The 25,839-nt window shown below is 41.3% G+C and overlaps 1 protein-coding gene across 2 annotated transcripts in view; it reads left to right on the forward strand.

Moving 5' to 3' along the window:
• Nucleotides 1-25,839, forward strand: part of NIBAN1 (niban apoptosis regulator 1) — a 90,828-nt gene that overhangs the window by 15,454 nt on the left and 49,535 nt on the right. Inside the window, exon 1 of one of the 2 annotated variants that reach the window (XM_030495827.2) lies at nt 8,433-8,549. The exons of the other annotated variant lie outside the window; for it this stretch is intronic. Within the exon in view, the coding sequence (XP_030351687.1) occupies nt 8,495-8,549 (55 nt within the window). The 5' untranslated portion in view covers nt 8,433-8,494. Of the gene's footprint in view, nt 1-8,432; nt 8,550-25,839 lie in introns of those variants that run through there. 2 annotated transcript variants of the gene reach the window in all.

Raw genomic sequence — 25,839 nt, forward strand, 5'->3', positions numbered from 1 at the left:
TTTCCAATTATTCTTTTTAGCACTAGTTACCATAGAAGAATGTATAATAAAGCAAAGCTATTGCAATCCATTTTGTTGTAAACAAACATACAGCAGAAATAGTGGGGCCAGCAAGCTAAGGAAGTAATAGTCCCCCAGTACTCGGCACTTGTGAGGCCGCACCTCGAATACTATGTTCAGTTTTGAGCCCGTCACTACAAGACAGGTACTGAGGTGCTGGTGCAGGTCCAGAGAATGGCAACGAAGCTGGTGAAGGGTCTGAGGAACAAGTCTTATGAGGAATGGCTGAGGGAACTGGGGTTGTTTAGTCTGGAGAAGGGAAGGCTCAGAGGGGACCTTTTTGGTCTCTTCAAGTACCTGAAAGGAGGATGGAGCCAGGAGGTGGCTGGTCTCTTTTGCCAAGGAACAAGTGATAGGACAAGAGGAAATGGCCTCAAGCTGCGCCAGGGGAGGTTTAGATTGGATATTAGGAAAAATATCTTCACTGAGAGGGTGCTCAGGCATTGGAACAGGCTTCCCAGGGAAGTGGTGGAATCGCTGTCCCTAGAAGTGTTCAAAAACTGTGTAGATGAGGCCCTTAGTGACATGGTTTAGTGGTGGACTTGGCAGTCTTGGGTAACAGCTGGACTTGATGATCTTAAAGGTCTTTTCCAACCTAGTTGATTCTGTAATTCTGTATAAGTTTCACAAGATACAGCAACTGCTATAAAGATGCTAGCTAGAGAGAACCCAAGCCAGGTAACAAGCTAAAAAAGCAGGTTACTTGTTACCCACAGTAACAACCAGAAGAGCAACACAGTAGGCATAAGAAAATCAGTGCAAAGGTAAGAAATATGCCAATTAATTACATTTGCTCTCCTAAAGGACAATGAAAAACTCTATGTCCAGATATTAATACCCATATAAGTCTTGGTAATTATTAATTGCTAACACTCTTGCTTCCTGCTTCACCATAAAATGCTTGTTGCAATTTATATACTAGTCAGCATTACTGTGTCAGATCCTGCACTAATAACAAACATATCATGACACAGCATGTACTGGAATGGGGGAACTGTCCCCTGGATGTGCTGGTGCCATTGAGTAGGTGAAATCCTTCTCTTGTGTGATGTAAATGGGCTGGAGAAGAGCATGAGTCTTAACAGGATTACAAGGATCAGTGGGTACCTCACCCACTAACACGATTAGTACATTGTGTCCTTTATTGTGAAAGCTTATCAGTTGTGGCTTTCCCATGTCAGAAGCTAGGCTTGGATGGATGCACTTATGCTCTGAGCATCTAAGCTTTATGAACAGAAAAACATGTAAACATTTTGGGATCCATTTACTGTAAGTTAAAAACCCTGAAGTGCTAAGGTTTTTATAAAATTCTGTAGAAAGGAAGCGAAGCAGATGAGACAATTACTTCTGGGGAGAGGGAGGGGAAGAGGGTAGGGAATATAAAAAATCCAATCTATTCAGCTTTCCTTTGTGTATCTCCTTTTGAACTCTTGCAGCCCATTCAGTGTGCAAAACGGTTTAGCAAATCCCATTTCAATCACTACATATGCCTTCTTGGATAGGCTCCTGATGAGGAGATTCTCCATGGAAAATGGAGACTTAGAATAGGAAAACTGTGTTTAAACCCCGTGCTTAGTCTTAATGAATATACTTGGAATGAAAAGCAACCAAAACCATCTGTGCCCAGAAGAAGCAAATCCAGATGTCGTGGGGATTTATTCCTCTCCTTCGTTAATCATGTCTGCAGGATCATTCAGCTTCTGCAGCATAGGCCTGCTGTACTTTTGAAGGGTAGTTAATAATATATGAACATCGGCTCACTTGGGAACAAAGTTTCGGTCACATCTTTGTTAATCAAATAGAAACAGAACTTCTTACTCCTCTAAGTAGAGTCACGCTACAATTTACTTAATCAAAAAGAAAAAATGACAGGTCTAATTTCTAGCTTTTGATGTCTTGCCTCACTAAAGTCTGTTCAAAGACAGTGGGATGCCTTGAGACTTCCTCTGGTACTTCAGCTGAAAGCCTTTAATGCTGCCTCCTGAAAATTCTACCCTATAAACTCATTTCCACCACTTATGAAGGTTTTTCTTTTTGCCTTCCCAAGCAGGTGTGGCTGCCCAATTGAGGCAGTAAAGAATCCATTGGATCTCTGACGACATATTTTTATCCTGGATTTTCTGCTGAGATCATCAGACTGAGCTGTGCCGTCTTGTTTGTTCTTCTGTAGCTGTGTGAGCATTAGGCAGTGAAAAGTGCAGTCAACTGTAGTTTTATTTACTGGTTTCTATATGCCACCTCTATTTCAAGGTGACAGGACAAATCAATGCATCTTGTTTGACAATGAGGAAGCTTGCTTCAACAATTAATTTACAAAGGCCTGTATCTTATAGCTGCTTTGACATGAAAGTGCTAACTAATTAAAATATAGCCCTTTATGGCAACTGAGCAGGAATGATCACCTCTAGCTGTGTCATTTAACAGATATCATAACCTAGTCACTAAGCAGAGAAGGAAATCGTGTTTGAATTTACCAAAAAGGATTTGTGTATTTAGTAAACAAGAAAAGTTCAACACATATAATTTATTTGAATTTACATACATACAAAACCCTGTAATTACTTGGCCACTGGGACAGGCAAATGAAGTATGCAACAGCTAGAGGCAATTCTCAGCTCTAGGTTTCCTTAATATATACGAAACAAAATCAAGAGTCACATCTTAACGATTCTGAATTTCACATTCCTACTGAGAGTCTTCATTCCTTTCCCAAATGCCCTTAGTCCTGTGCCATGTCCTAACAATCAGAGTTTCCTCCATAGTGATTCCCGTTTGTTTTGGGTTTGCTGTACTTCCTTACTTTCCTGCTCTTCTAGATTCAGCTTTGCTCATCCAACCTTCCAAGAGCAGACTCCAGCTTCAAAGAGTCACAAAGCTGACATCAAAAACCCAAGCTTAAACCAGTGTTCTTTTTAGGTTCTTGACATGGTATGTGATAGGCCAACACCACTCCTCCAGTAAAAGCAGAGCGGGAAGGAGAGAAGACCAGGGGCACTTTTCACCGCAGGGCTTGAAGATAAATTCAAAGTTAAGATAAAGCAAAGTCTCTTAGTCTCTTTCTTGTGAGGTTACTGTTTTCAGAAGATTTTTCTACTTAAATACTCATGGTTTGCAGAGAGCTTTTCCTTCTTCACAGCCACTGTCTAGAGCTGTACTTGAGAGAATCTGTTTATTTGTCATAAATCAATTTTGGAATCTGTTTTTAAAAAGCAACTTTGACATGCAAGTTGGTAACATGCCCTAAGTACTAACAGCTTGTGTGTTTTGTAATAAAGAGTATAACTTGCTCAGAATATATTTACAAGTTCTTGTTTGTACTCCACATGACCTGGGAACCCAAGACACACTGAAGGGCCCTTATGGATAGGAAAGAAAAGAACATACCTACTCTCGAGTGTATACTGTGAGCAGTGTACTATTCTCCTAATTTTTAAGAAGCAATTCTACGTAAGCAGCATTCTTATGTTTTGCTTACCTGGTGTCTTTAAGACCCAGCTGCTTTAAATCCTCCCACTTGAGAATCTCAGGTGTCAGAAAAAAGCTTCTAGCACTCATTTACAGTGTAGCTTTCATAATCCCACCTCACTCTTTGACAACTAAGAAAAAAGAGGTTTTACCCGGAATTTTCTACCTTTCTACTAAAAAGTGTTTATTTTTGAGGAACGAGATATGTACAGTTTGGATACCAAGGATGGAAATTCTAGATCTGTAGGAATGCTAATGTCTAGTTGAGCCTTGCCATGGCTAGGTTTATACATATATATTTATTAAATGTGAGTGGAGAACTGCTACTGAACTCTGATATGTCACCATTAATGCATTATAAGAATATTTCATTGCTTAAAAGTTTCAAAAATCTTTCTGATTATAGATAAGATTCAATTCTGTGGATGAAATTGACATTTATGAACAATTCGCAACCAAGCAGAGTAAAATGAGGAATGTTATTTATAATTTGGTATTTTGTGAGTACTGGTATTCAATGAGTATTCAAAGAAAAAGATGTGTTGAATGTCAAGAAAATATAATTGGGAAGAAATTAAGGAGTGAGGAAGGCAGCCAGCAAAGACTCCTCCTGCATTAGGTTGTGCACTTAGTGGCTTGATTACATTTTGACCTGCACCACCTTTTGCACCCTGTTCTTTCACAGAACTAGTGAAAGATAGAGATACAAATTATGTAATTTTACCACCAAGATACCATCTGCCATTGAAATATACCTTGCTTTGCTTTTTCTCCTTTGGGAGTAGTTCAGACTGTCATGCTTTCTGAAATTACAAAAATAAGGGGTTTTGTCTGAATTTTTTCTTTGAATAATGACCATAAACGCCATTTTTATCTCTTCCCTAGCACATAGTAGCACTTTATATACTGTCTCCACATCATGCTTTTTCTCTTCATCTTGATATAAGAAAAAAATTTTTTATAGAAAGAACAATCATTCACTGGAACAACATCCCCAGGGATGTGGTAGTCTCCATCGCTGGAGGTTCTCAAGATGCAATTGCACAGGGTGCTAGATAATCTCATCCAGGCTCCCTTTCCCATAAGAGACCAGATGATCTTTTGTGAACCCTTTCAACCTGGGCTGTTCCATGATTCTGTAATGAAGAATCTATTAAAATCCACTCTTGTCTTTGTAGATTTTCAGGGCTTCTTGCTAGTGTCTCAGAATTAGGATAGTAGCTAAAGCACAACCAACTCTAACTTTCTTCAAGGCTGTTTTATCAAAATACTATTTTGGCCTCTCCAGCCAAAACAGTTGGGATTCCCTTAGGCTATCTTCTGCAGCTACATTTTAAGACCTCCTTCTAACCTTTTGAAAATACCTCATAAGAATAACATTTTCCTGTGTTAGATGGAAGAGATTCAGAATATATTTCAACCAACAACCTGTCCTGCGAAAAGGGCTGCTTTTACCTTCTGACATGTATACTCGGTACTACTTTCTGCAACCCGGTTTCGGCTTTCAGACAAGAATGCTTAACTGTTTCCTCTAGCAATAGGTAATTATTATTTATCTGTGATGGTTTTATTATATTTGCAGCTGTCTGTCAAGAGTGCCTTGTTATCGTGCTTACAGAAGTCAGCAGTCTTAAAATCACTACTTGTCCTTGGAGAAATCTTCTAAAGTATCTATCTTCTAAAGTAATTATCTTCTGGATAATTACTTTTCTCTCCCAATGGATTTCATACACACTTCAATGCTTCTGGTTGATAACAAACTGTGCTTCTGAGGCAACCAAGAAGGTTGTGGGAGAGTACACACAGGATGAACCCTGCGGTTCCCTCTAAAGCAAAGGGCGCAGTTGAGTGCTATTATGCAGCATGTCAAAGTAACTCATTTCTTGGCATGTCTTATTTACAATTAGACAAGTGTTAGTACACAGGAGAAGTAGAACAATATGGCAAAGATTTTATCACTCCCTCTGATGACACATCTGCAGTTTGTCAGCCCTGTGGTCGCATTTAGGACTGTGTGTTTGACTAACAACCACTGGAAATTTATTTCTATATATTATTTACTATGATGGTATGCCCATTTGCATTGAGAATGGATCTCATCATGTCTATGTCTGTGGCACGTCAGGGCTACATTACAGTTCCCTCTGCAGGGAGGTAATAAAGCGGTTGTGGAGACAACCTCCTTCTCCCTCCCTCCCAAAAGAGAGTTGGAGTCTGATACAAAATAAGGCAGTGTAGTGACTGTGTACTGATTGCACTTTTTGGGTATGAGAGCTCCCAGTAGTTTCATTGGCTGCCTCGTAGGTTCAGACCATAAGTGAAGCTTGGACTCTGATGATGTAAGAAACCACCTCTTTCCTGATGTCAGGCTGCCACAAGTGAAGTTGCAGAGGCAGTGGAGACAGATCTTCCTTTGTTGGAGAGGAGGTGCCTGTCCTGGTCCTGTTCACCTATGAATTCACTTTCTCTATGGGATGGAAGTGCTCCATCATGTTGTCCTATAGGATATAATACAAAACAGGTGTTTAGAGAAGGAACTTTTGGGGAGGGTAAAGGGAAAAACCCCTAAAAGATCAGGATTTCATAGGAGAAAAAGTTGAAAAATATTTTACCTCTGGTGGTATTTTTGTTTTGATTGTATTACTTTATCATTGATAGCTGCAAAGTGGATATGTTACAGATCAGTTATATCTGTTCCTGACTTTGCTCACATTTCTCATGGTATCTTTTTAAGACACTTCAGATAAAAACTTTGCCATTAAAGGACGGCATTTCCCTATCTTAAAAGGAAAATTATGGTCTTTAATTAGCTAGCATTTGTGAAATGCTTGGGGATCTTGGGGATCAGGTATTGCCAAAGTAGAAAATGTTATAATTAAAAACACTATTCAGTTCTCAGTTTGTTTTTACCCTAGCTGTAATTAGGCAGGGAAGTTTCCCATTCCGTATGCACACTGACATCTGTTCCTGGGTATATAGCTTCTGGGATCTGGCATATTTTCATCTGCTAAATGATGAGACAAAATAGCAATCCAGTTCATGGCTCATGAATTTTCCATAGTTTATCTCTCCAGACTCCTGGAGCTGGCTTGCATATTACATATGACTGTACGTTATGAAAGGCTTCTCAAAGACATTTGATAAAAGATATACTACACTGAGTGGATCCCAAATTCTTCTGTGAGTTAACGCCTTTAAGATGCACAATAGTAAACAGTATTTCCTCATCACTGTCTACTCACACAGCTCAAAGATGTGCCGTGAGCAAACTATAGCATCCACCTTTCTGTGAGCAAGTGCAAAGCTCTCAAGCAGAGCTTACTAACCAAATAGATTGATAATAGAGTCTGATCCACATTTGACCTCTAGAAGTGCTGTTGATTTAGTGTTATATTCTCAGCTATCTATAGACTTGTGAAATGCTGTTTTAGTGGTGCTTTGGATGAACGTGGTCTCCTCAAGGTAGTTAAATAATTGCTCCGTTACAGTTCGGCACAACCAGCATGTGCCCAGAGAGCATGAATTTATGTTGAAGTTGCCTTCAATCAGCTTTCTTGAAGGAAGAGGCTGCTTAGCAGAATACTGAACTTGATGTTACATATGAGCTTCAATATTTCAAATCTGATCAAGTTTAGTGTTGGCTTAAAAGGTTTTACAATTCAACCCAAAGATTTTTTAACCATCCTTGATCAACTGAGTGCCAAAGTACTAAATTTACCTACCTACTGCACAATCCTTATAAGAAAAACTTTACTACATTAGAGCAATTTCACAGCAAGTGACAGATGTGTACAAGCTGAGTGAAAAGTATTTAAGTCTAAAATGCATAACTTCCAGTCACTGTGACAGCACAATCCATATTCACTGCAGCTCATCAACTCCATACTAAACATATGAGGCACAATAATGTATGGCAAGCTGCCCATTCCTAGTCAGCTGAATTAGCATTATAAAAACAGCAAGACAGAAGAAAATACTTTCGAAAGTTGCAGAGGGTATAAAGCCTTGCTGAAATTACTATTCAGAGGCAAGGAGATTCAGATAACTGTTCCATACCATCTTATACTGCTGTGCTGAGGATTCGCAGGCTGGTGCTCTCGCATGTTTTAGGAAGTTGGTTTGATCATTGGATAATGTTTACTGAAGAGACGTGCATTTTAGTGCCTGCTTGTGTAGGTTTATCATTCATCCTGGAATCGTATATTCGATAGCATCCTATATAGGCCACCAGGATTCCTAATAAGACTGGAGCAGGAAGATATCGCCCTGAATACTGAGCCATAGGAATCCCATGGTGTCTCAACATGCCTTGTAGGAGGCATCCTATTTGAAGGATGTTTCAGGTGGTTCTTCCATCTTGAAAAATGTTGGAGAATATTTCTAATGGACTCCAATCCCATGATACCTACAAGATGTATAATCTTTAAAGTAGCCTCCATGGCTACTTCAAAGCATCTTAGTGCATCTGCAAAGGGAGGCAGATTTTGAGATAGGGTAGCAAATGACACGTGGCCAAAAGGAGACAGTGCTGTGCATTTTGATGAGCCAAAGAAAAAACCTAGGGACACACACATCTAGAGGTACACTCTGCTTGTCTTGCAAGGTGGATGTGTTCTTCATTGCCTCTGCCACTCCTGCTGGGGCCTCCTGCCACCTTCTGCTCCTCAATTTACGAGACGGACAACGGGCAACCTCGAGGTCGCCTCCTGTGCAGGGCAGGATGGCTGCTGGAGGGTGGGGGAGACAGCGAGGAGGGGAGGAGGGCCGGAGGGAGGCGGGAGCAGGGGCCAGAGAAGCCCTCCCGCCCCCGGGGCCCGACCTCTTTGTGGCGGCGGCGGGAGAGAGGCGGCGCCTGCGGGAGGAAGCGGGCAGGGAGCGCGGGGCCGGGCCGAGCCGGGCCGGGTTGGGCAGGGCTGGGCGGTAGCGCTCCCTGGCAGCGCTCGTGCAGCAGTCCCGCGCCGCCGGCAGCATGGGCGGCTCTACCTCCAGCCTGCTGGACGAGAGCAAGTGCACTTACATCCGAGGTAGGGCTCTGCAAGGGGGAGGCGAAGCGGCCGGCCGCCTCCCGAGACTTTTTCTGAAAGCACTGCATCTGCAGTCCTGCTTTGTGGTGGGAAAGCTCGCAGAAACGCACCCGCGGCGCGGCGGGGGTTCCGAGCGGGGCAGGGACTGGGACCGGGGCCGGGCGCGGTGCAGCGGCCAGCCGGGTGTCCCAGGCACCGAGCGGGGCTCGGGAGCCGGCGGCGTCAGCGGGGTTTGGGCACACCGCTGAGCTGGTTCGGAGTGGGACAGTGTCCCGTGGGGTTTCGAGCAGGCGGTTTCCTACACGGCAATGCTTTAAAAGTTCCCCATGAGGGAGTTAAAACATGCCGGAGAGTAGGCGGTAAAGACTGTGAAGAATGTGGAGAGATGCGACCTGTAACTGTCTGCATGACGGTCCCAATTCCCCAGCCCCGCCAGTTGAAACCTTTAAGGCACCAGATTTTATCAAGGCAGATCGGTTCAAGACCATATGGCCTGATGTTTTGCAAAGCCCATTGAAGGCAGTGGGAAAACTACTAGGTAGATATTTAGTTAAAACTATTCAGACTTGTGTGAGAACAATGTTTCATCCCATTGAAATGTTAGGAGAGAGAAAATGGAAAAAAACAAACCCAAAACCCGCTTTAAATTTATGCATATTACATTTAAACTATGAAATAAAAGCACATAATTCTGTATTTTGGGGGGTGTTTTTGTTATTTGAGTAGTTAAAAGATGAAATACATCTTGCTCTTGTCTAGCTACACTCCTTACCAGTAAGGTAGCAGGTAAAGTATTTACAAAGCAAATTTTAAGGCTGGAGATTCACAAGTGAATAAAAGTTTGCATGTGAAAAGGAAGCCCTGTTCTGGTATATTATGTATTATGCATCTGGAGCCTATGAGAGCCCTCTGGACTGGAAGATCAAACTCAGAGCTGATGATTAAGGCTATAGGGTGACTCCTGGGTGGTGCCTGCAGCCAAGCTTGTCCTTTTATTCTGTGGCTTTGGGATCTTTTTGTGGTGCAGAGGGAGTGCAAATGTTGCACTGCTCCTTTGTTAGGCTTTTGAAATCACAGTGGATCTTTCAGGAGATTCCCATAGTGGAATCATCCAAATATTACATGGCTTTCACCCAAAAAGCGATCAGCCAAGCATCCAACCTCACATGCAGAGATTTTTGTATCATGTCCCCTCAGCATTGTCATTTTCACCTGCCCCACTGTTGGTGGTTTCAGGTCCCATCAGAGCCATGAGGGTGCAATCCCCCAATCCCCCTGTATTTCTTCTTTTCTTTACACTCATTCCTATGCTGCAGCCAAAATTGCACTTCTGCAATTCAGCATTTCAAGTTTTTTGGTCCCTGACTGAGTGAGGGCAGTTAAGAGCTTCTGAACAGGCTGATATCCAGTTATTGGAGAAAAGGGAAAAAACAAAAAAAAAAGGAGATACAGGGAACTTACCAGCTTCTTCGTACAGCTGTATGAGAGGAAATTGTCATTGCCCTGGACATCATCTAGAATTAGAACAGGGAACTCATGCCAGAGGGTTGGGAAATCCATATCTGGACAAGTGTGAAACTAGACTGCATGTACATATCTGAAACTTCCCTGTAGCTCAAAGGGAGAGTGCCTTTGCCTTGCTAAGAGCCATGCAGCTCTTCAGACACATCTCTAGTTTGCCTATCACATCCTTGCAGATGCAAGTGCTAAAGCAAACTAATTGTGAAAAAAGGAATTAAAACATGGGGCTTATTCCCTGGCTCAAGTCTGCCATTCTTGCTGAGAGCATCCCCCACTCTAAACTCTTGCTTTGAAAAATAATTAATGAGGCACTTTGTACAGGGGCTGCCCATAAATTAGTACTTCTGAGAAGGTGAAGGAATTGGGAAGAGCATCTTAAATTGAAATAGAGTGTGATCCAGCCAGCTCACCAAATGTACTGCTCATGTTGAAGCTGGAGTCTGCAAGATTCAGAGCTTGCTTATCTGTCTTTCATGTTTTGACCTGATGTATTTCCAGTGCAAGTGCCATGGTAAGCTCTTCTTGTTCAAAGAGGAAGCGGGCTGAATCGCTGATTCTGTAGATTGAATAAGCAGCACATTTTTTAGCTGGCTTTATAAAGATTAGGTGGGTTTTACTGGGGGGCTGGGAGCTTTGTGGGGTTTTTTTCCTCCAAAGATGATGCAGGAGGGTCCCCAGTAAAAAGGGAAAGGGAATACCTGCTTTTTGTCAGTAGAACTATCAAATCATAGTGCTTGAATGGGATTGCACTGGTGCTGGAGTTTGTGACACAACAAGCTCAAGGGCGCTGCCTTGTACATCACACATTCCGAGACTGCAGCCAGCGACACCCTCCAAACTTTGCACATTCTGGGGTGCTCACTCATATTGGCCCAAATACCAGTGGACTCAGGACAGGAAATCCGGAGTATTACTTCAAGTGAGAGTTTGGCCTAGATCATCTCTAATGCTCCCTCCCAACCAGTGTTTCAGTAAGCAAATTTATACTTGCAATGTGTGTGTCCTGATTTCAGCACTAGATTTTTCCATCTCCCTTAGCATAGCTTGGCAGGTGGCTCGTGCCCCCATCTCCTTGCCTTTGCAACAGAAGCTTGCTGTGATTGAACGCTGGCATCCTTCCAGATAGCTCCTACCACACTAACCTCAACCTGCAGCAGATAAAATTATTTGGGTGGCATGTCAGCTCTGCAGCATGGCAGGCTGCTCCCTGCAAGGGGAGGGAGTTAGCCCATATTGCGTGGGGCAGGGTTAAACATGACTGTTTGAATGTGTAGCAGGATTGCTGCATGGTTGTTGTCATGATGGTTTAATTTGATTTCTTGTTGACGTAATGATAATTTAATTTGTCTGAAGCTTTATCCCTGTATTGTAAAGCCTTGTAGTTAGTACTTAGAAAACATTTGAGCTAAAACACAGTGTGACAAATGAAGATGAGGGACCGAGGACTTAAAGGGGTAGATGGAGTTTTCAGCAATAAACTGATACAGTTTCTTCATCAACATATGTACAAATCTACAGGTTTTCTAATTTCTGAAAGTCTGCTTACATTGTTTGAGAGATGAGAGTAGAGCAAAACAGGACAAAAAGTATGTGATGTGTAAAATTATGTAAAAAAATATGTAAAACCATATATGTAAGTGTCTATATAACCAGCGAGAACATGGCCCTCAGGTAGAGCCTGGGAGACGCTTTGCTGTATGCCGTTCCCCACAGGTGAATAAGTGTGAGTCTTGTCAGACCAGTTGGAGAAGTGAACCCCAGAGAAAATCATGAAGGCATCCTGCATGGAGTCTTGGTTACTGAATGCAAAGGCTGTGATTTCCACCTAAACCTACTTCAACTTTTGTGCTCTGAAGTAAGAAGTGGTAGTATTGAACCAACCAAATTGCAAATTGTTGAGACCTCTGTATGCTTGTACATGGGGCAATATCTTGAGCTATACCTGAAAATGAGCTAATATAGCTAACTATTGACCTGGTAATGCGTGTTTCCTGCAGCAAATAATGCCTAAGAGCAAAATCTACAATGCCAATGTGTAATTTTTCAAGTGGTCTTCACTTTACAATACAAGTGAGGCTGTGTTTGAGATTGCAAGGGCAGGGATCATCCTCGTGAAGTTTGAGTCAGGGACAGGTACTTCACAAGCTGCCAAAAGACTTACTTGGGGATGGTAATGTTTTGCAAAACATTTTTTATACTCAGAAAATCTCTGCATTAAGAAACTCTCTCTCTCTCATGAAGTTATATTTTGCAAGCTATCACAAAATCTTTTTGTCTTTTTCAAGTAGAAATTAATGAAAATTGGTCATTATTGCAGGATGAAATTGTGAATAAGATGTTAAGACTCAATATTCCTTACTCCTACCTGAAGGAAATGAATGTCATAGTAAAATAAGGGAAAAACAAGTCAGCAGGGACTCCTGTGAGTGTGGAGGACTGCTTGGGTCCACTGGGAGGAGGTGGGTGGGGAGTATCTAGGGGAGAGTAGAAAGCCGTGTAGTGCCAGCAAGGAGGAACGGGCAGAAAGCCGGGCCACACGCACTGCAGCATTACTAGTCTTGAAACTGTAGCAGTTTCAAAGGTGTCTTCTCTTCTGTGTAGCACAAACCTGTTTTTCTAACCATACCTATGGAAAAATATTTTTTTCCATTTATTTAAGATCCTTAAGATATTTTAAATACACACACAGTGTAAGCAATAAAATGATTTAAAGCCTCCTGAAATTAAAAGAAATTTTAATGGTAATTCCTCTAGGTTTTGGACTGAGTCGTTAAAAAAAAGGAAAGACTTGTGGCAGAGATAATCCTTTGTAGGGTTTTTGTGGGACTACATGGAAATTATTCAGGATGTGAGTGAAATAGATGGAGTTTAAAAAATGGCACTAATAATTAGGAGACTGGGACTTGGTCATGTGAAAAGAGTTTATTAAAAAAATTCATGCTTTCAGCTTGATGAAGCATGGGCTAAACTTGTGATGGGACATGTTTGTTGCATGATTTGTCTGATGAGTCTAATTTAATGAGTGTTACACCCAACGGGGAGCAGTATAGGGCAGTAGTGGGGAGTTATGGACTCAGGGTGCAATCACAGAATTAGGGAAAAAGATGAAAGTGCCTATTAAAACCACTTAGTAGTATGCCCTGGGAGATTGTGCCAGAGGCTCCAAGATTGCTGATAGAAAATTCTTGCTTTGGGTCTCCAATATTAGGCAAGAAACAATCAAGGAAGCAGATCTCACAGTGGCATGAACGTGGAAATGACCCTGATAGTGTTAATGATTTTCCATTTCTGCAATCTCAGCAGCAGTAGTAGGGGATCAAGCTCTGCTCTGTCAAATGTGGTCTGTTGGGACCAAATTTTTTTAAATTTGGAGAGGTGGGGAGATTTCAAGTACCCAATGCCAGTAATTCCAACAGGTACCTCTTCAAAAAAGTTTAGCATAAAGAAGTTGAACTTCTCTAAAGGTTGTTTTTTTATTAAGGGTGTTCAGCATACTTGACCATATCCGATCTACCCAGTTCTGTAAAACGTAAAGCTGTCCAGAGGACGAGGCTTTGTAGTCATTTGCTTGTGATTTGTTTGTTTAAATGCAGTTTTTCCTTCTTCCTTCTTTCCCTTCTTTTCCTTCTCTTTCCTCACCCAGGCATATGGGACAGCCCAACTGAGGGACACAGCAATGGTGCTGTGACCCTGTGGTGCCCAGGGATGCAGCCTTTGGGTTTTCTCATTGTTCAGGACTTTTTTGAGCAGACCTTCCAGCTGTTCTTCTTTTCAGTTGTCAGTGAAAGCTATTACTTAACGTCTGTAAGAAATTTCTTTCTAGTTATTTGTTTTGCCTATGAATTTCAGTATGGTAATAATTAAGATGGGGTGTTTTTGCACAACAATAAAACACTTTAGATGTGCTCCTACATATGCAGCATACTTAGAAAAAGCAGATACACTTTTCCTATTCTGTCAAGTTTTAGAGACTTGAAGAGGAGCCTGGTTTACACTTAACTTAAAAGACAAGATAAGGAAATCGGTTGCTAACTTTACAGGAAACTGGAAAAAATACCATTGGTTGCATGGAGGTAAGTCCCACTGACTTGGGGGAAGATAACCCAAGTGCCTACTACAGCTCTGGAGTGATATTCTTTCCAGCAGCCAGCCGGCGTGCATGTAGCCATGAGCAGGGATGCTGGAGGATTGAAGAATAGCTTGGAATTAATTGTGGAAAAGTTGGCCTTTTTTGGACAGTCACTCAGACTGGATATTGGATTTTCTGCTTTAAACTGTCACATAGTCCTCTGGTTTTAATTTGGTGTACAACTGCAAGTATAAGAGTTTTGTAAAAATCTGGCTGCACTTACTGCCTTTGCTCTCAGCCTGTTACAAGCTATGTCTTGCTGTGTTTTGGAAATGCTCTCTTTCATTTTCTGCAGGTGAGTGTGGCTGTAGCATCATGCAGAGCAGGAGCATGGTGTCTCTCTGGACTTAATAGCATCTGCTTCATAGCTCTTAGAGGGTGATTTTCATTTTCATGTTCTGAGGTTTATGGTAAAAGCTGATAGGATTTTTCTGCCATTCCCAAAATCTAAGGAAAAGGCATAGTAGTATTTTCTTTTGCAAACATGTACTGAATCCAGAATTCATGATTGTGGGTTAACACCAAGCAAGTACATCTAGTCCTTTCCAAATAGTCATAAATACCCACAGAATGAAAAATAAAATGCATAGGAAATTCAGATTTCAATATGGAGCTGAAATTCTGCTCCGTATATGCACCTTGCTGAGTTTCCAAGTTCTTGAAGATCTTAAGAAATGAGATTTTGAAAAAATACTGTTTTGGCTTTACTTGCTTTCTCGGAAGTTTTAGTCCTCAAAGAGGTTGTTGCTGTTGGAGCCAGTGGCAGATTTTCATCCCATCATCTTAATAAGTGGTGCCTGTCTGTGTTGGAAAGGAGAGGCTCTATATTTCTTCTTATATTCTTTAATTCAGGAGGCCAAGCACTTTATCTTAGCTCTCAACTGAATGCAAGCAAAAGGCATTCAGGGACGTGATTGATGGAAAAGGTATTTGCCACCCAACTTGAACAGAGTACTTGGTAACTTCCAGATTTCAGCTTTGGGAGATTAAGGCAGGAGATAGCTTCTCTATTCAATTTCCATTGCTCATCTAGGCCCGTTTATTAGCTTCTTTCAAAAGCATCACAATCAATTTTGGAAGTTTGCAGTCATGTTGTCTTGCATCAGGCATGGTCAGGAATTTCCCTATCAAAGCAGGAGGTAAGATTTTGTTCTTCACTTTGTCAATAAAAGGATTGTCTGTGATTACATCCAATTTACCTTCTGTAAATGGCTTGAGGTTTTCGTAAACCCAGAAATCTGTTACCCATTTTGTGACACAGCTCCTTCTTCTGCCAAAGCATCTGGAAAGCTGGGTCAGGCTCCTTGCCCATTCAGCAGGATTATCTCAAGCTTCCTTACACCAAAGACTAGTTTGGTTTGCACAAAAACTGACCTCAGAGATGATGTGCTACAGAGCCCAAGTTTGAAAACTGAAAGGTGGTTTCTTTCTGGGAAAGAAGGTCTTTTTCGGGTGGTATGAGTGAAGGGAAACCACCAGGTGGTAGGAGAAGGCATGTGGCATTTTTCATGCTTTTCTGCTGTCTGTGTAGATGAAACTATGTATAGTGTTGAATTAGGCATGAGTATCAATGGAAAGAGCTTCTTCTCAATAGGAAAAGTGAGAAACATGCTCGCCTTTGCCCTAAAATTCTGTAATTGAGAGGCGCACTGTCAGTGTGGAGTCTGCTGCACTGTTGTACTTAGTGTTTTCCAAAATCTTGAAGATTGGAAGTTCTTTAATTAGTGCAGCTTGGCCACAAATTATAAGACAGTCTTTGCATCTGATAGAAATTTTATTGATATTAAAGGGAGAAAAAGCAAGCTCTGAGATGATTAAAGCAGCTTTGTTGTTGATGCCTTTGGGCAGTAGCAACTGAAAAGCCAGTGTCTAGATTGGGAAGGATGATATTCATAAGTAATGTGGTCATGGATGCTTTTAAAGTACAGCAGCATTTCTTTCTACAGCTTTTTTCTTTGCATATAATAAACACGCTGTTCTCTTTGCACTTAAAGGACAAGTAAAAGTGGCTTCAAGCTTTTGAACATGCATACAAGCATTTTAGTTGCTTCTGCAGTTAAAGGACAGTGATGAAATGAGGCCAGCTCTTACACACAAGTAAGATTAAAGCTTGTGGAAATTGCACAAACTTGTGTGAAGAAAAGGTTCATCTGTTTGGTTTTTCTAAAAGCTTTATCCTGTTTTTTATTATTATTAAAAAGTTTGGTGTGGATTCTATACTAATACTTAACTTGATATGCATAACCTAAGATTTTGGTGGATTAGTTTCTGTAGATATTTAATTATTAAATTTTGAAATCATAAGCCTTTACTATTCATGCTCCTGTGGTAAGATTGGTTAACACCTCAGACACAAACTTACACAAATTATAAGTGCTCTTACACTTTGAATAGTACTAAAGCTATTAGGCCATTGTAGTGCTACTAAAGTTGTTATTTAGTTATTGCATTTTTCTTTTAAAAACTATGTAGTTGTCTTAGCTAGCAGTTATCAGGAGGTAGAAAACAAAAGGAAGACTGACTCTTGGTTTCTTCTGGTTAGGTGATTAAAAAGTTAAAAGCGATATAGTTTTCAAAAATATGTAGATTATTTTTTATAATCTAGGAAATAAATAAGGAATAGAGTAGTTAGTTAATTTATTTTCTAAATTAATTTTCTAATACAGAAATAGTTATAAAAAATAACATTTTGATGTTGTTTGTGATGATCTTGATTCTAAGACTGTTCTGCCTTGCCCTGAGCAGCCTAGTTCCTAAGAGTGTGCAGATGCTACAGAGGCTTTTATTGTGCATGACGTGTTCAGTGTTCTCATGCAATCCCTGTTCGGTGCCAGACCAGCCAAGTGTCTCTCAGGTAGCTTTCTGCTGAACGTGTGGTGGGTCCCATGTGAATAGGGGAAGGCGCCACGTCAACTGTCAACGTGAGACCATGGTGGTTAATAGATATTTGCTGCTGGCAGGTGTGTGGTCATGCTCTGAGATCTCAGAGGGTGCTATGGCAACCCTTTAGGTCAGAGCAGCGTGCACTCCTTCAGTACTGCCTCAAACCATGCGTGGCACCATGCTGCTCAATGAGCTGGGATAGCTACAGCAACGGGGTGCCGCAATCCAGGATGGAAACAGCAGCAGAGGTTTCTGGCTTGCTACCCACTTTACATATCTTCCCAGGAGTGAGCCATGATCAGTCCTTCAGAATAAATTCTGCTTTTGAGATTTATGCAAAGTGAGCATGTCAGCTGATCTTCAGGTTGTTTTTTCTACCTGAAGAATGGTAGAATGGTACCTGTTTAAGCAATGAATGCTTAAACAGTGAACGTAATGCAGCCTCCTCGTTATGGTTTCTGGCCAGTTAGCATGCTGAGAAAAGCCACATCAGTGCCTGGCCCATTTTTTTGACTCTTCACTAACACCACCAGCAGTGGTGATGCCTTTTCAAATGGTAGTGGGCTTGTAAGGAGATCATTGGTAATGGCGTAACACAGTCAGTTCACAGCTCCCCAAAAATGCTGTTTTTTCCAGGTTCATTCTGTATTGTGCTTCTAAGGTCAGTGCATGTTTTGACTGTGGCTCTCATTCATTGCAGCAACTTGAAGAAAAGGTCGTCTACCTGAACAGCACATTAGTTTTTGTATGTGGGACATGTTGGTCCTCTCAAAGAGCGCTCGTGGTACAAACAGCGTAAAACAATCCTTGTTCCTGGTTGTTTACTGTTTAAGCAGGCAGAACACACAAAGCAAAAGAAAGGACCAGAAAACAAAGGCATGGGGCCAGGGAGTGCCAGGACTAGGAGAAGCAGCCTGCAGCAATCCCCAGTGCAGGGTGAGGTCTCTGCAACAGTTCCAGTTGAACCATGTTGATGTGTCCCAGCCAAGGCAGAGTTAATGGCTATGATATGTACTAGGGACCAGCTGGACCTTTAAGCACTCATGATCACTAAATACTTTCACAGACAACCTCGAAAGAATGTCTACAGCTTCTTTGCATTATAAAAACATCTGGTATTTCCCATGAAGGTTTATGTTCTCCAGGTTAAGGCAGTTGCAGGTTTTGTGGAGCTTGAAAGCTGGCTCTGTGCATGCATACTGTTTCTAAAGATCCACTGCTCATTGCCTGGGATGGCTCATTCACTGGAGTGATGCCTTTCTGGATTTACTACTGGTTTTTAGTTCTTTGTGCTTGGGATCCCAGATAAAAAAAATTTGCCTTGTCTGCTGTATCTGGAAATTTGCTGCCAAGAAGCTTTTCCTTAGTCTTTTCAGAGATATACAGGCATTGCTTCATATTTGCAGAAGGTGCCACCACCATCCTGCCAGTCAGCATCCAGCTCACTCATCCCTGACCTTTTAGCCAGCACTCTTCTTCAGTCCCTCTCACCTGCTACCTTAGGAAGCAATTTTTAAAGCTTTACAGGATATTATCCTTTCCTCTGCATGAAACCACAGTTACTATTTGTGCTGTGATTCTCTGCAGAGCTTTGTCACGATGTTGATAGTAGAAGACCTGCTTCTTGAAGCAGAATTGGGGACATTAAATGTCTAGGTGAACATTGTCTAAAGACCAACTTGCTTTTATTGGATGTGATACAGAGGATCCTCGTATATTTTCACTTGATATTGCACATAGTGTAGTGGTCACACTAGAGGAAAAGCAAGCCTACATTATCCGCCGGCAAAGATTTAATGGCAGAGCCTGTGCAAACGGAAAAAAAAAACCCAAACCAAACCAAAACAACTCTCTTTGTACTAAGAGAGTACAAATACTCCCTTAGTAAAAGTAAAAGCATTGTAAAGTGATTTAGTCTACCAGATACTTTCCACTGTTTTTGAGTTGCAAGTGAGGGTTGCCAGTCTTCAGCTGTTCAGCCTGAAGTTTCCGTGCTGAGTGTCTGCCTTATTGCATTTTTCAGAAAACTGCAGCTAAAATGGATGAGGTTTTTTCTGTTCTTTTTTTTTTCTTTTTTTTTTTTTTTGGAATTAAGTTAAAGTGTGTTTTTCTTCCCTTGGACGTTCTGTTGAGCAGCTCAGGCATATTCTGCAGGAGGAGGAAAGGGGTTGGGGGCTGTAAAGCTAGAATAAAGGAAACCAGAGGTGAGTGGGAAGGGTTTCTAATCACTGCCAGTGTTTACCTCTGAACTAAACCCCATTGTTTCCACATTTGCCCCCTGTGCAGTACAACAAATAGCTGGGAAACCCACAGCTACCAGCAGCTGTTCACTGCTGTAGACAAAGGTGATGCCACAAACCAAACACAACTTTCTACCACATAAGCTTACAGTGTTAGCTGAAAAGGTTCATGGATCTAAAGCCCTGAACTCACCACTGATGCTTGAGGGAGACCAGCATGCAAAGGCAGCATTTTGGTATATTTTTCTATTGGCTTCAGTCAGTAGGAAGCCCGAGATTTGTTGTTTGGGTTTGGGTTTTTTGTCCCTTCTGAGATTTCATTTCATTTCAAAATTCACCTGTCAAGCTACAAAGTGCCATGCAGGCGTCAACCAGCGATGATTTTCCCAGTGAGATACTGTGATAACTGCTGGTATTTTATTTCATGCATGAGGAGTTACGGATATTACTTTGGGGCTTGACACACCTAGTGCTTAATTTTTTCAGGGACCTGGCCATTTTAATGCTCCCCCCAGATTTCCAGCCAGGCTCTGACTGTGCTTAGTTGTGACTGCAGGCACTCAGTAGTTCTGGAAATCAGAAAAAGGCAGCAGCAGGAGCTATCTGGGAGCTTCTCCCATAAGTGACATACATTTTGTCCAGCTTTACATTTTGCAGCAGACATGGAAGACAGGATCTGGTTCTTTGGGGTGGTATTTACCTGCTATTTCCAGCTGACCATGCCACAAACGTTCAGAGTTCCTCAATGCATGAGGCAGGTACCATATGAAATTGATTAGAAGATGGTAATTTTAGACGTGACTGTAAAGAAAAGTAGCTTTAGCCACTGCTGCTTGTGCTCTATCAGTCTTTGCTCTAAGCCCTGGAAGCAGCAGCTGACATGAGTGTTTGAGGTTACTGACAGTTTGTGAGTGTGGCTGGAGGTAGGTATCCAGCTGTCAGGGTTGCATTTGGTGTGTCTGCAAGGGGGAGCCTAAAAATTATCCAGATTGTCGGCTGATCTAAGTTGATGGTGATTTTTGTGGTTATTTGGAGGAGAAAAGATCATACATTCATTCATGGAATGGTTTGGGTTGGAAGGGACCCTTAAAAATCATCTAGTTCCAACCCCCCTGCCATGAGCAGGGATACCTTCCACTAGACCAGATTGCTCAAAGCTCCGTCCAACCTGGCCTTGAACACTTCCAGTGATGGGGCATCCACAGCTTCTCTGGGCAACCTGCGCCAGTGTCCCACCATCCTTTAAAAGTGTTTCAACTGTACATATTAAAGAGGACTGCCTGAACTAAAGATGCAGAGGAGACATGAGCTCTTGACTTTTGTATGCTTTTAAAACGTAATCACGGTTGTTTACTTACTTATTACTGTTTCTACCAGGCCTGGTATTTTGCAGTGAGCTTTCCAGCTATGGCCAGGAAACAGAGAATCAGCTGGAGTATCTCTTACCCTTCTTGTGACCCTCACTGAAGACCCTCATTTGCAGAAGGCAAAATGATCATGTAATGAAATTGTGCGAAGACTGCAGGGCTTTTATGCTGCCATATTTTTAATGAGGAAGGAAGGGTTTAGACAGAGACTATGCCATTTTCTACAAAGGGGATGCTGAACAAAATACTCCAAAGCCAAACATTGCATAAAAAACCCAAAAGGAAAATAGCAAATGTCAGCCAGCATTGTGAAGGCATGTCCTCCTCCTGTGCAGGTCGAAATTAGCAGATCAGTTGTGCGTGGAGGGAAAATGAAGCTGTAAACTCTTGGAAAAACTATATGTAAAAGTGACACAGCTGCTGGATTGCTCATGGGGAGTCATGTTTTGTACAAACCAAACCAGACTCTAGTATTTCAAGGATTAGACCTTGGCGGCATTGCTCAGTGTTATACCAAAATGCATGCATACCTACCTGGTGTAGCTTCCTATACCTTGCATGGGAGGCTTGATAGACTGGAGCCAATGGTTGTTCCAGCGTCTTTTGGTTTAAAAAAAAATAAACAATCAGAAATCCTGTGAAACAGACCTGCGTGTGCTGCACAGGAGGATTTAATCCAGGGAAATCAAGCCGATTAATCCAAGTGTGCACTCTGTGAAGGAGGGACATATATCCATTTGAAAATGAAGCATAATAAATCATCTGTTTACCTCAAAAATCTGAAATTTTCTGTCCAAACAGGATGGCAAGCTATGTTAGCCTCCTCGTGCATTTATTCAGCTTGTGGTACAAATGAAGCACTACTATTTGAAGGGACATCTCAAGCAGACTGGTAAATGGCCACAGGACAGGCATCACTCCCAGTTTCCTTGAGCTTTATTTGAGCCCAGCCTACATGTAAAAGGTGTTTGTAGCCCACACAGAAGTCTTGATTAAGCCATCACAATGTATTTAATAGAATAAATTGATCTCTAGGAAGTTCAAAAAACTTTCTGAACTACAGAAGCAAATCATGTGCTGAGCAAAAAACTATGTTAATAGCTGCTTGCATCAGCCTGTTGATCAAAAACAGACTGAAGGAATGGGGAAGGATGTTGGTGTCCATGTAGACTGATGTAGGATTTGAGTGCTCCTCTCTCTGAATGCCAAAATAAAGGCATCTTGAAAACGGGAATTCTAACTTAATCTTACTTCTAGATGTGTGATACTTCACCAGTCTGGTACATTGGTCACACTGCATTTTTAGGTCCAGTATTAGGATTTGGCTCCCATTTCTCTCATTCCTTTAGAGGTATTTTAATTATGTGGTGAATGCCTTCCTTACGGAATGGCTGCAGCATGCATGCTTGGTTTCATGGTACATAACTGCTGTGCCACTGGAGGGACCACGGGTATTTCATTAGCACAGCAGTTCCTTTGCCAGTCCAATTGTCCTCATTGTGGGTTTTCCTCAGAAGCTGTAGAAGAAAGGTCCTCATGTTGTATGTATTTCACCATTCTCTACCACAGCAATTCCTTCCTCCTGTTCTTGAGTTTCAGCTGCTTTTCACCTGAGAGCAGGAGGGCTCAGCAGCAAGCTGCTTTCAAACAATGTCCTACCAAACCCAAGGGAAACAGTGGGGGAGAAGAGTGCGAAGAAGAATATTGAGGCCATATTTGCTGTGAAACACATGTGAGATCTGCAACAAAATAAGTTTCTGTACATTTCGGAGATTGGCTTGATGTGTTCGTGATAATCCCTTGGGAGCTGTGGCCAAGTAGTGGTGACAAATCATAAACTGAAGCAGCCCAGTGAGAAGCAGCACTGGGGTTTGTTGGAAGAAGAAGTTGGGTTCAAAGTGAATGAAAAAGGAAAGCCCTCATCTGAATTTATCACCAACTTCCCTTATGCACGGAAAAAACATGAAGCTGCTCAGCACATCTTGTACCAGAATGGGGATATCTAAAGCTGATACCACACAGAGATACAAGGGAGTTACCAATGTAAACAAACATACAAAACCAAAGTGTTGATAAGAGTATAAAATACTACATGGTAATTCTGAGCAAGAGCTTGTGGTTTGGTAGCTATTAATCTTGCTACATGGTTCTTCTTTAGTGTGCCTTAAATATTTAGGCAGCAGGAAGTGTGGTCAACTGAAAAGTTGCTGTGCTGTTTCCATAAAAGTTGGCATTGGCAGGTGTTACTTTCATGAATATAAAATGAAAGCAGTCTTGTCTTGGAGGGTGCTCTTACAGCCAGGTCTCACAGGGTGCTGGGACTGAACAGTGTAGGTGAACACTGGCTGGGTTTTTACTGTTACTGTCTGCAAAAGAGCAATTAAAAAAATAAAATCCAGCTTCTCTGATAGCTGAGGTGTTTGGAGTTCTGCTGTTGGAAGGGGCATGCGATTTTCTGAGAGACTGAACAAAAAATAAATTTAAAGCTGAATTTGAGGATGCTATACAAAATGTCAGGTTGAGTTTCTGTCACCGTTACGTATAGTAGCATAGGCTGAATTGGTGCCAGAGATGTGAGTGTGCGCAGCCTTGGGAGGATGTGAAAGCCGTATTTCAGATGGGGCCCATCTCTATTCATTTTTAACTTCTTTTGGATGATGGGAATGAAGACATCTGTAAAAAGTAATAAGTCTCCTTTCCTTCCAGAATAAGACTATGAGTTTTCCAGCTGTTGGCTAAGACAGGTTTTCCTGTTGAAATAGCTTTTGTCTGATGTAAGTCTAAAACAATATGGTTATGGTAACAGAAAATATTTCTTCGTCAATTCTGTCCCTTGTTAGTTTTAGTTGTAAATGCAAGTATTTCTATTCATTGTTGCATCTTGTAGCAGCTGTGGGATTTTTAAAACCTTATGGATTCTTCCCAGTTAAGTGCACATTGTTGATAAAATGCACTATTGCTTATATTCTGTATTTTCTTTCTATTATGTATTTATATTGTGTGGCTAATTTTCTTTCATCTTCATAGGGGATTCTCACGATTATAGAATACACTCTTGCTTTTCTTCAAAAGTCCTGTCATCTTGAATAATACAAAAACAAGCTCATAACATTGATTCATGTGGTTCTTGGTAGCAACCACAATAATATGGACTATGCCATATATTTGTCAACTGATGCCATTCTATATTCATAAAACAATCCTTGGGATCTTTTTTTAGACATATAGAGTTTTAAGATCAGCTTATTAGGCATCTCTCTGATGTATAATTATTCCAGACTGAATGATGTGTTAACCAGAAGATATATAATTTATATACAGTAGACAAGGAAAGAAGAGTGTATGTTTAAAAAATGAGTTTTCTGGAGCAGTTTGGCAAAAAAGGTAGTTCTAATTACTACCTTCTAATGAGACTTTTATTTTTATTTAAATAACTTAAAAAAAAACCAAAAAAAGAAGTGTGCTGGCCGGTGAAGCATTTTGACATTTGTATCTTACAAGTTTCTTTGCTATAATTCTGTTTTCTTTCAGTTTCAAGATACAGTATTTTACAAATTAGAGGAACCCTAGGAAATTGAATTTAAAAAACATGTTAGGGTATCTGCTCAATCTTGAAGCCAGGGCTGCATTATCCCCTCCAACTTTCTTTGCATTGCTCTGTACTACTCATTCTTGAATGAGATAAAATCTGGCGCTTTCATTTTTTTTCTCACAGAAGGTTCTTCTGAAGCACACCAAGCAGATATTTTTAATACATCCCAAACCAAAAGTGTAATTTTTAGAACTTCAGTTGGCTTCAGAGGTGCTGAGCACCCACCTACCTGATCCTGGTGGTTGGTATCCAGCAGTTCTGGAAACTGCCTCAGTGGCAGCAAAAGTAATTTTCAAAAATGCCTTTGGATCTTCAACCGTGTATACCATCCTCTTAGTGACTTAGGTACTTCTGAAAGTGAAATAATTACTACAGAAAGATCTGACCTCATTACTGGTTCAAAAGAGGTTATAAGAAGACTATCTTCTCTTAGACTATGGTTTTTGTGGCTGTTAGCTAAGGCACATGTCCCTCAGAGGGACATGTGTGCAAGCAAAATTGGAAACTTGTATGTTCAATGAGGCCTGTGTTTTGATGTCCTGACCTCTGAATTTCTGAGACATGTAAAGAAAAAGTCATGACTCCATTTAAACCACAACTTTTGAAGTCAGAAGGTTCAACCTGACTGGCTGATTTTGAAAGGTTTGATGCATCTTCACTAGTGAAGCTCAGTGTAAAGCGGAGAGCATAAGATGCACTTTTTTAGCAGTCTCTCCTAGTGGCCGTGGTTTTGCATTGGAAATCATAAAGAATCCATGAATCATATTGGTGGTTTTTGTGAATACAGTATTCCAAACTTCCTGGCCTGTTCTTACTCTATCATCCGTTTTGCTGATTTGCTTTTTAGCTAACCAAGAGCCTGCCAGTTTGTATGAAGTTGCTGGGTTTATGCAAAAACCTATGGTGAAACTGTTGGTGAAATGATTGCTCAGTGATGCTTGAAAGGGTAAATAGCAAAGAAGAAGTGTCCCAGGGTACAAAGAAGTTTTGCTACTGCATGAGCAGCATGCAGCCTAAGTAGCATGTCATTGGAAGAGATGGTTGCACTGTATAGTAGAGGTCTTTGGGAGCAACAGTAGGGGATAGAAAAGTCTCTGAAAGGTTGTTCTGGCTTCAAGAACTGTTGGGGGTGTTTTGAAGCCACACTGGATACCATTAGGTGGGAAAATGTTTTGTAGAAATTTAGTGCTCATCCTGCACTTCCATCAAGCTGGTGAATCCCATCAGCCCAAATGAAGACAGAAAATGGATTTATGCGGCTTTCCCTGCATTTGTTTCTCAGACAGCCACACGCTGACTTTAAGTCACCATTGAAGAATGCAAATATGGCTTGAAATTTAGTTGTAGTCAATAAATGCAGGCAGCCTATGGAGGAATTCATATTTGGATTATATTCAAGATGAGAGTTACTCTGTTGGATTAGAGGTAGTTTGTGGATATTGGACTCTTACGTGGGCTCATGGCAAAATTTTGCAGAGCAGCCGTGCAGGGACTGGAGCAGAAACTAGACCATCTCATAGGCTCTCCTTTGTCTTTTACAATTGTTTAACTGAGGAGT

The sequence above is a fragment of the Strigops habroptila genome, chromosome 8, assembly GCF_004027225.2.
Source record: "Strigops habroptila isolate Jane chromosome 8, bStrHab1.2.pri, whole genome shotgun sequence".
NCBI lineage: Eukaryota > Metazoa > Chordata > Aves > Psittaciformes > Psittacidae > Strigops > Strigops habroptila.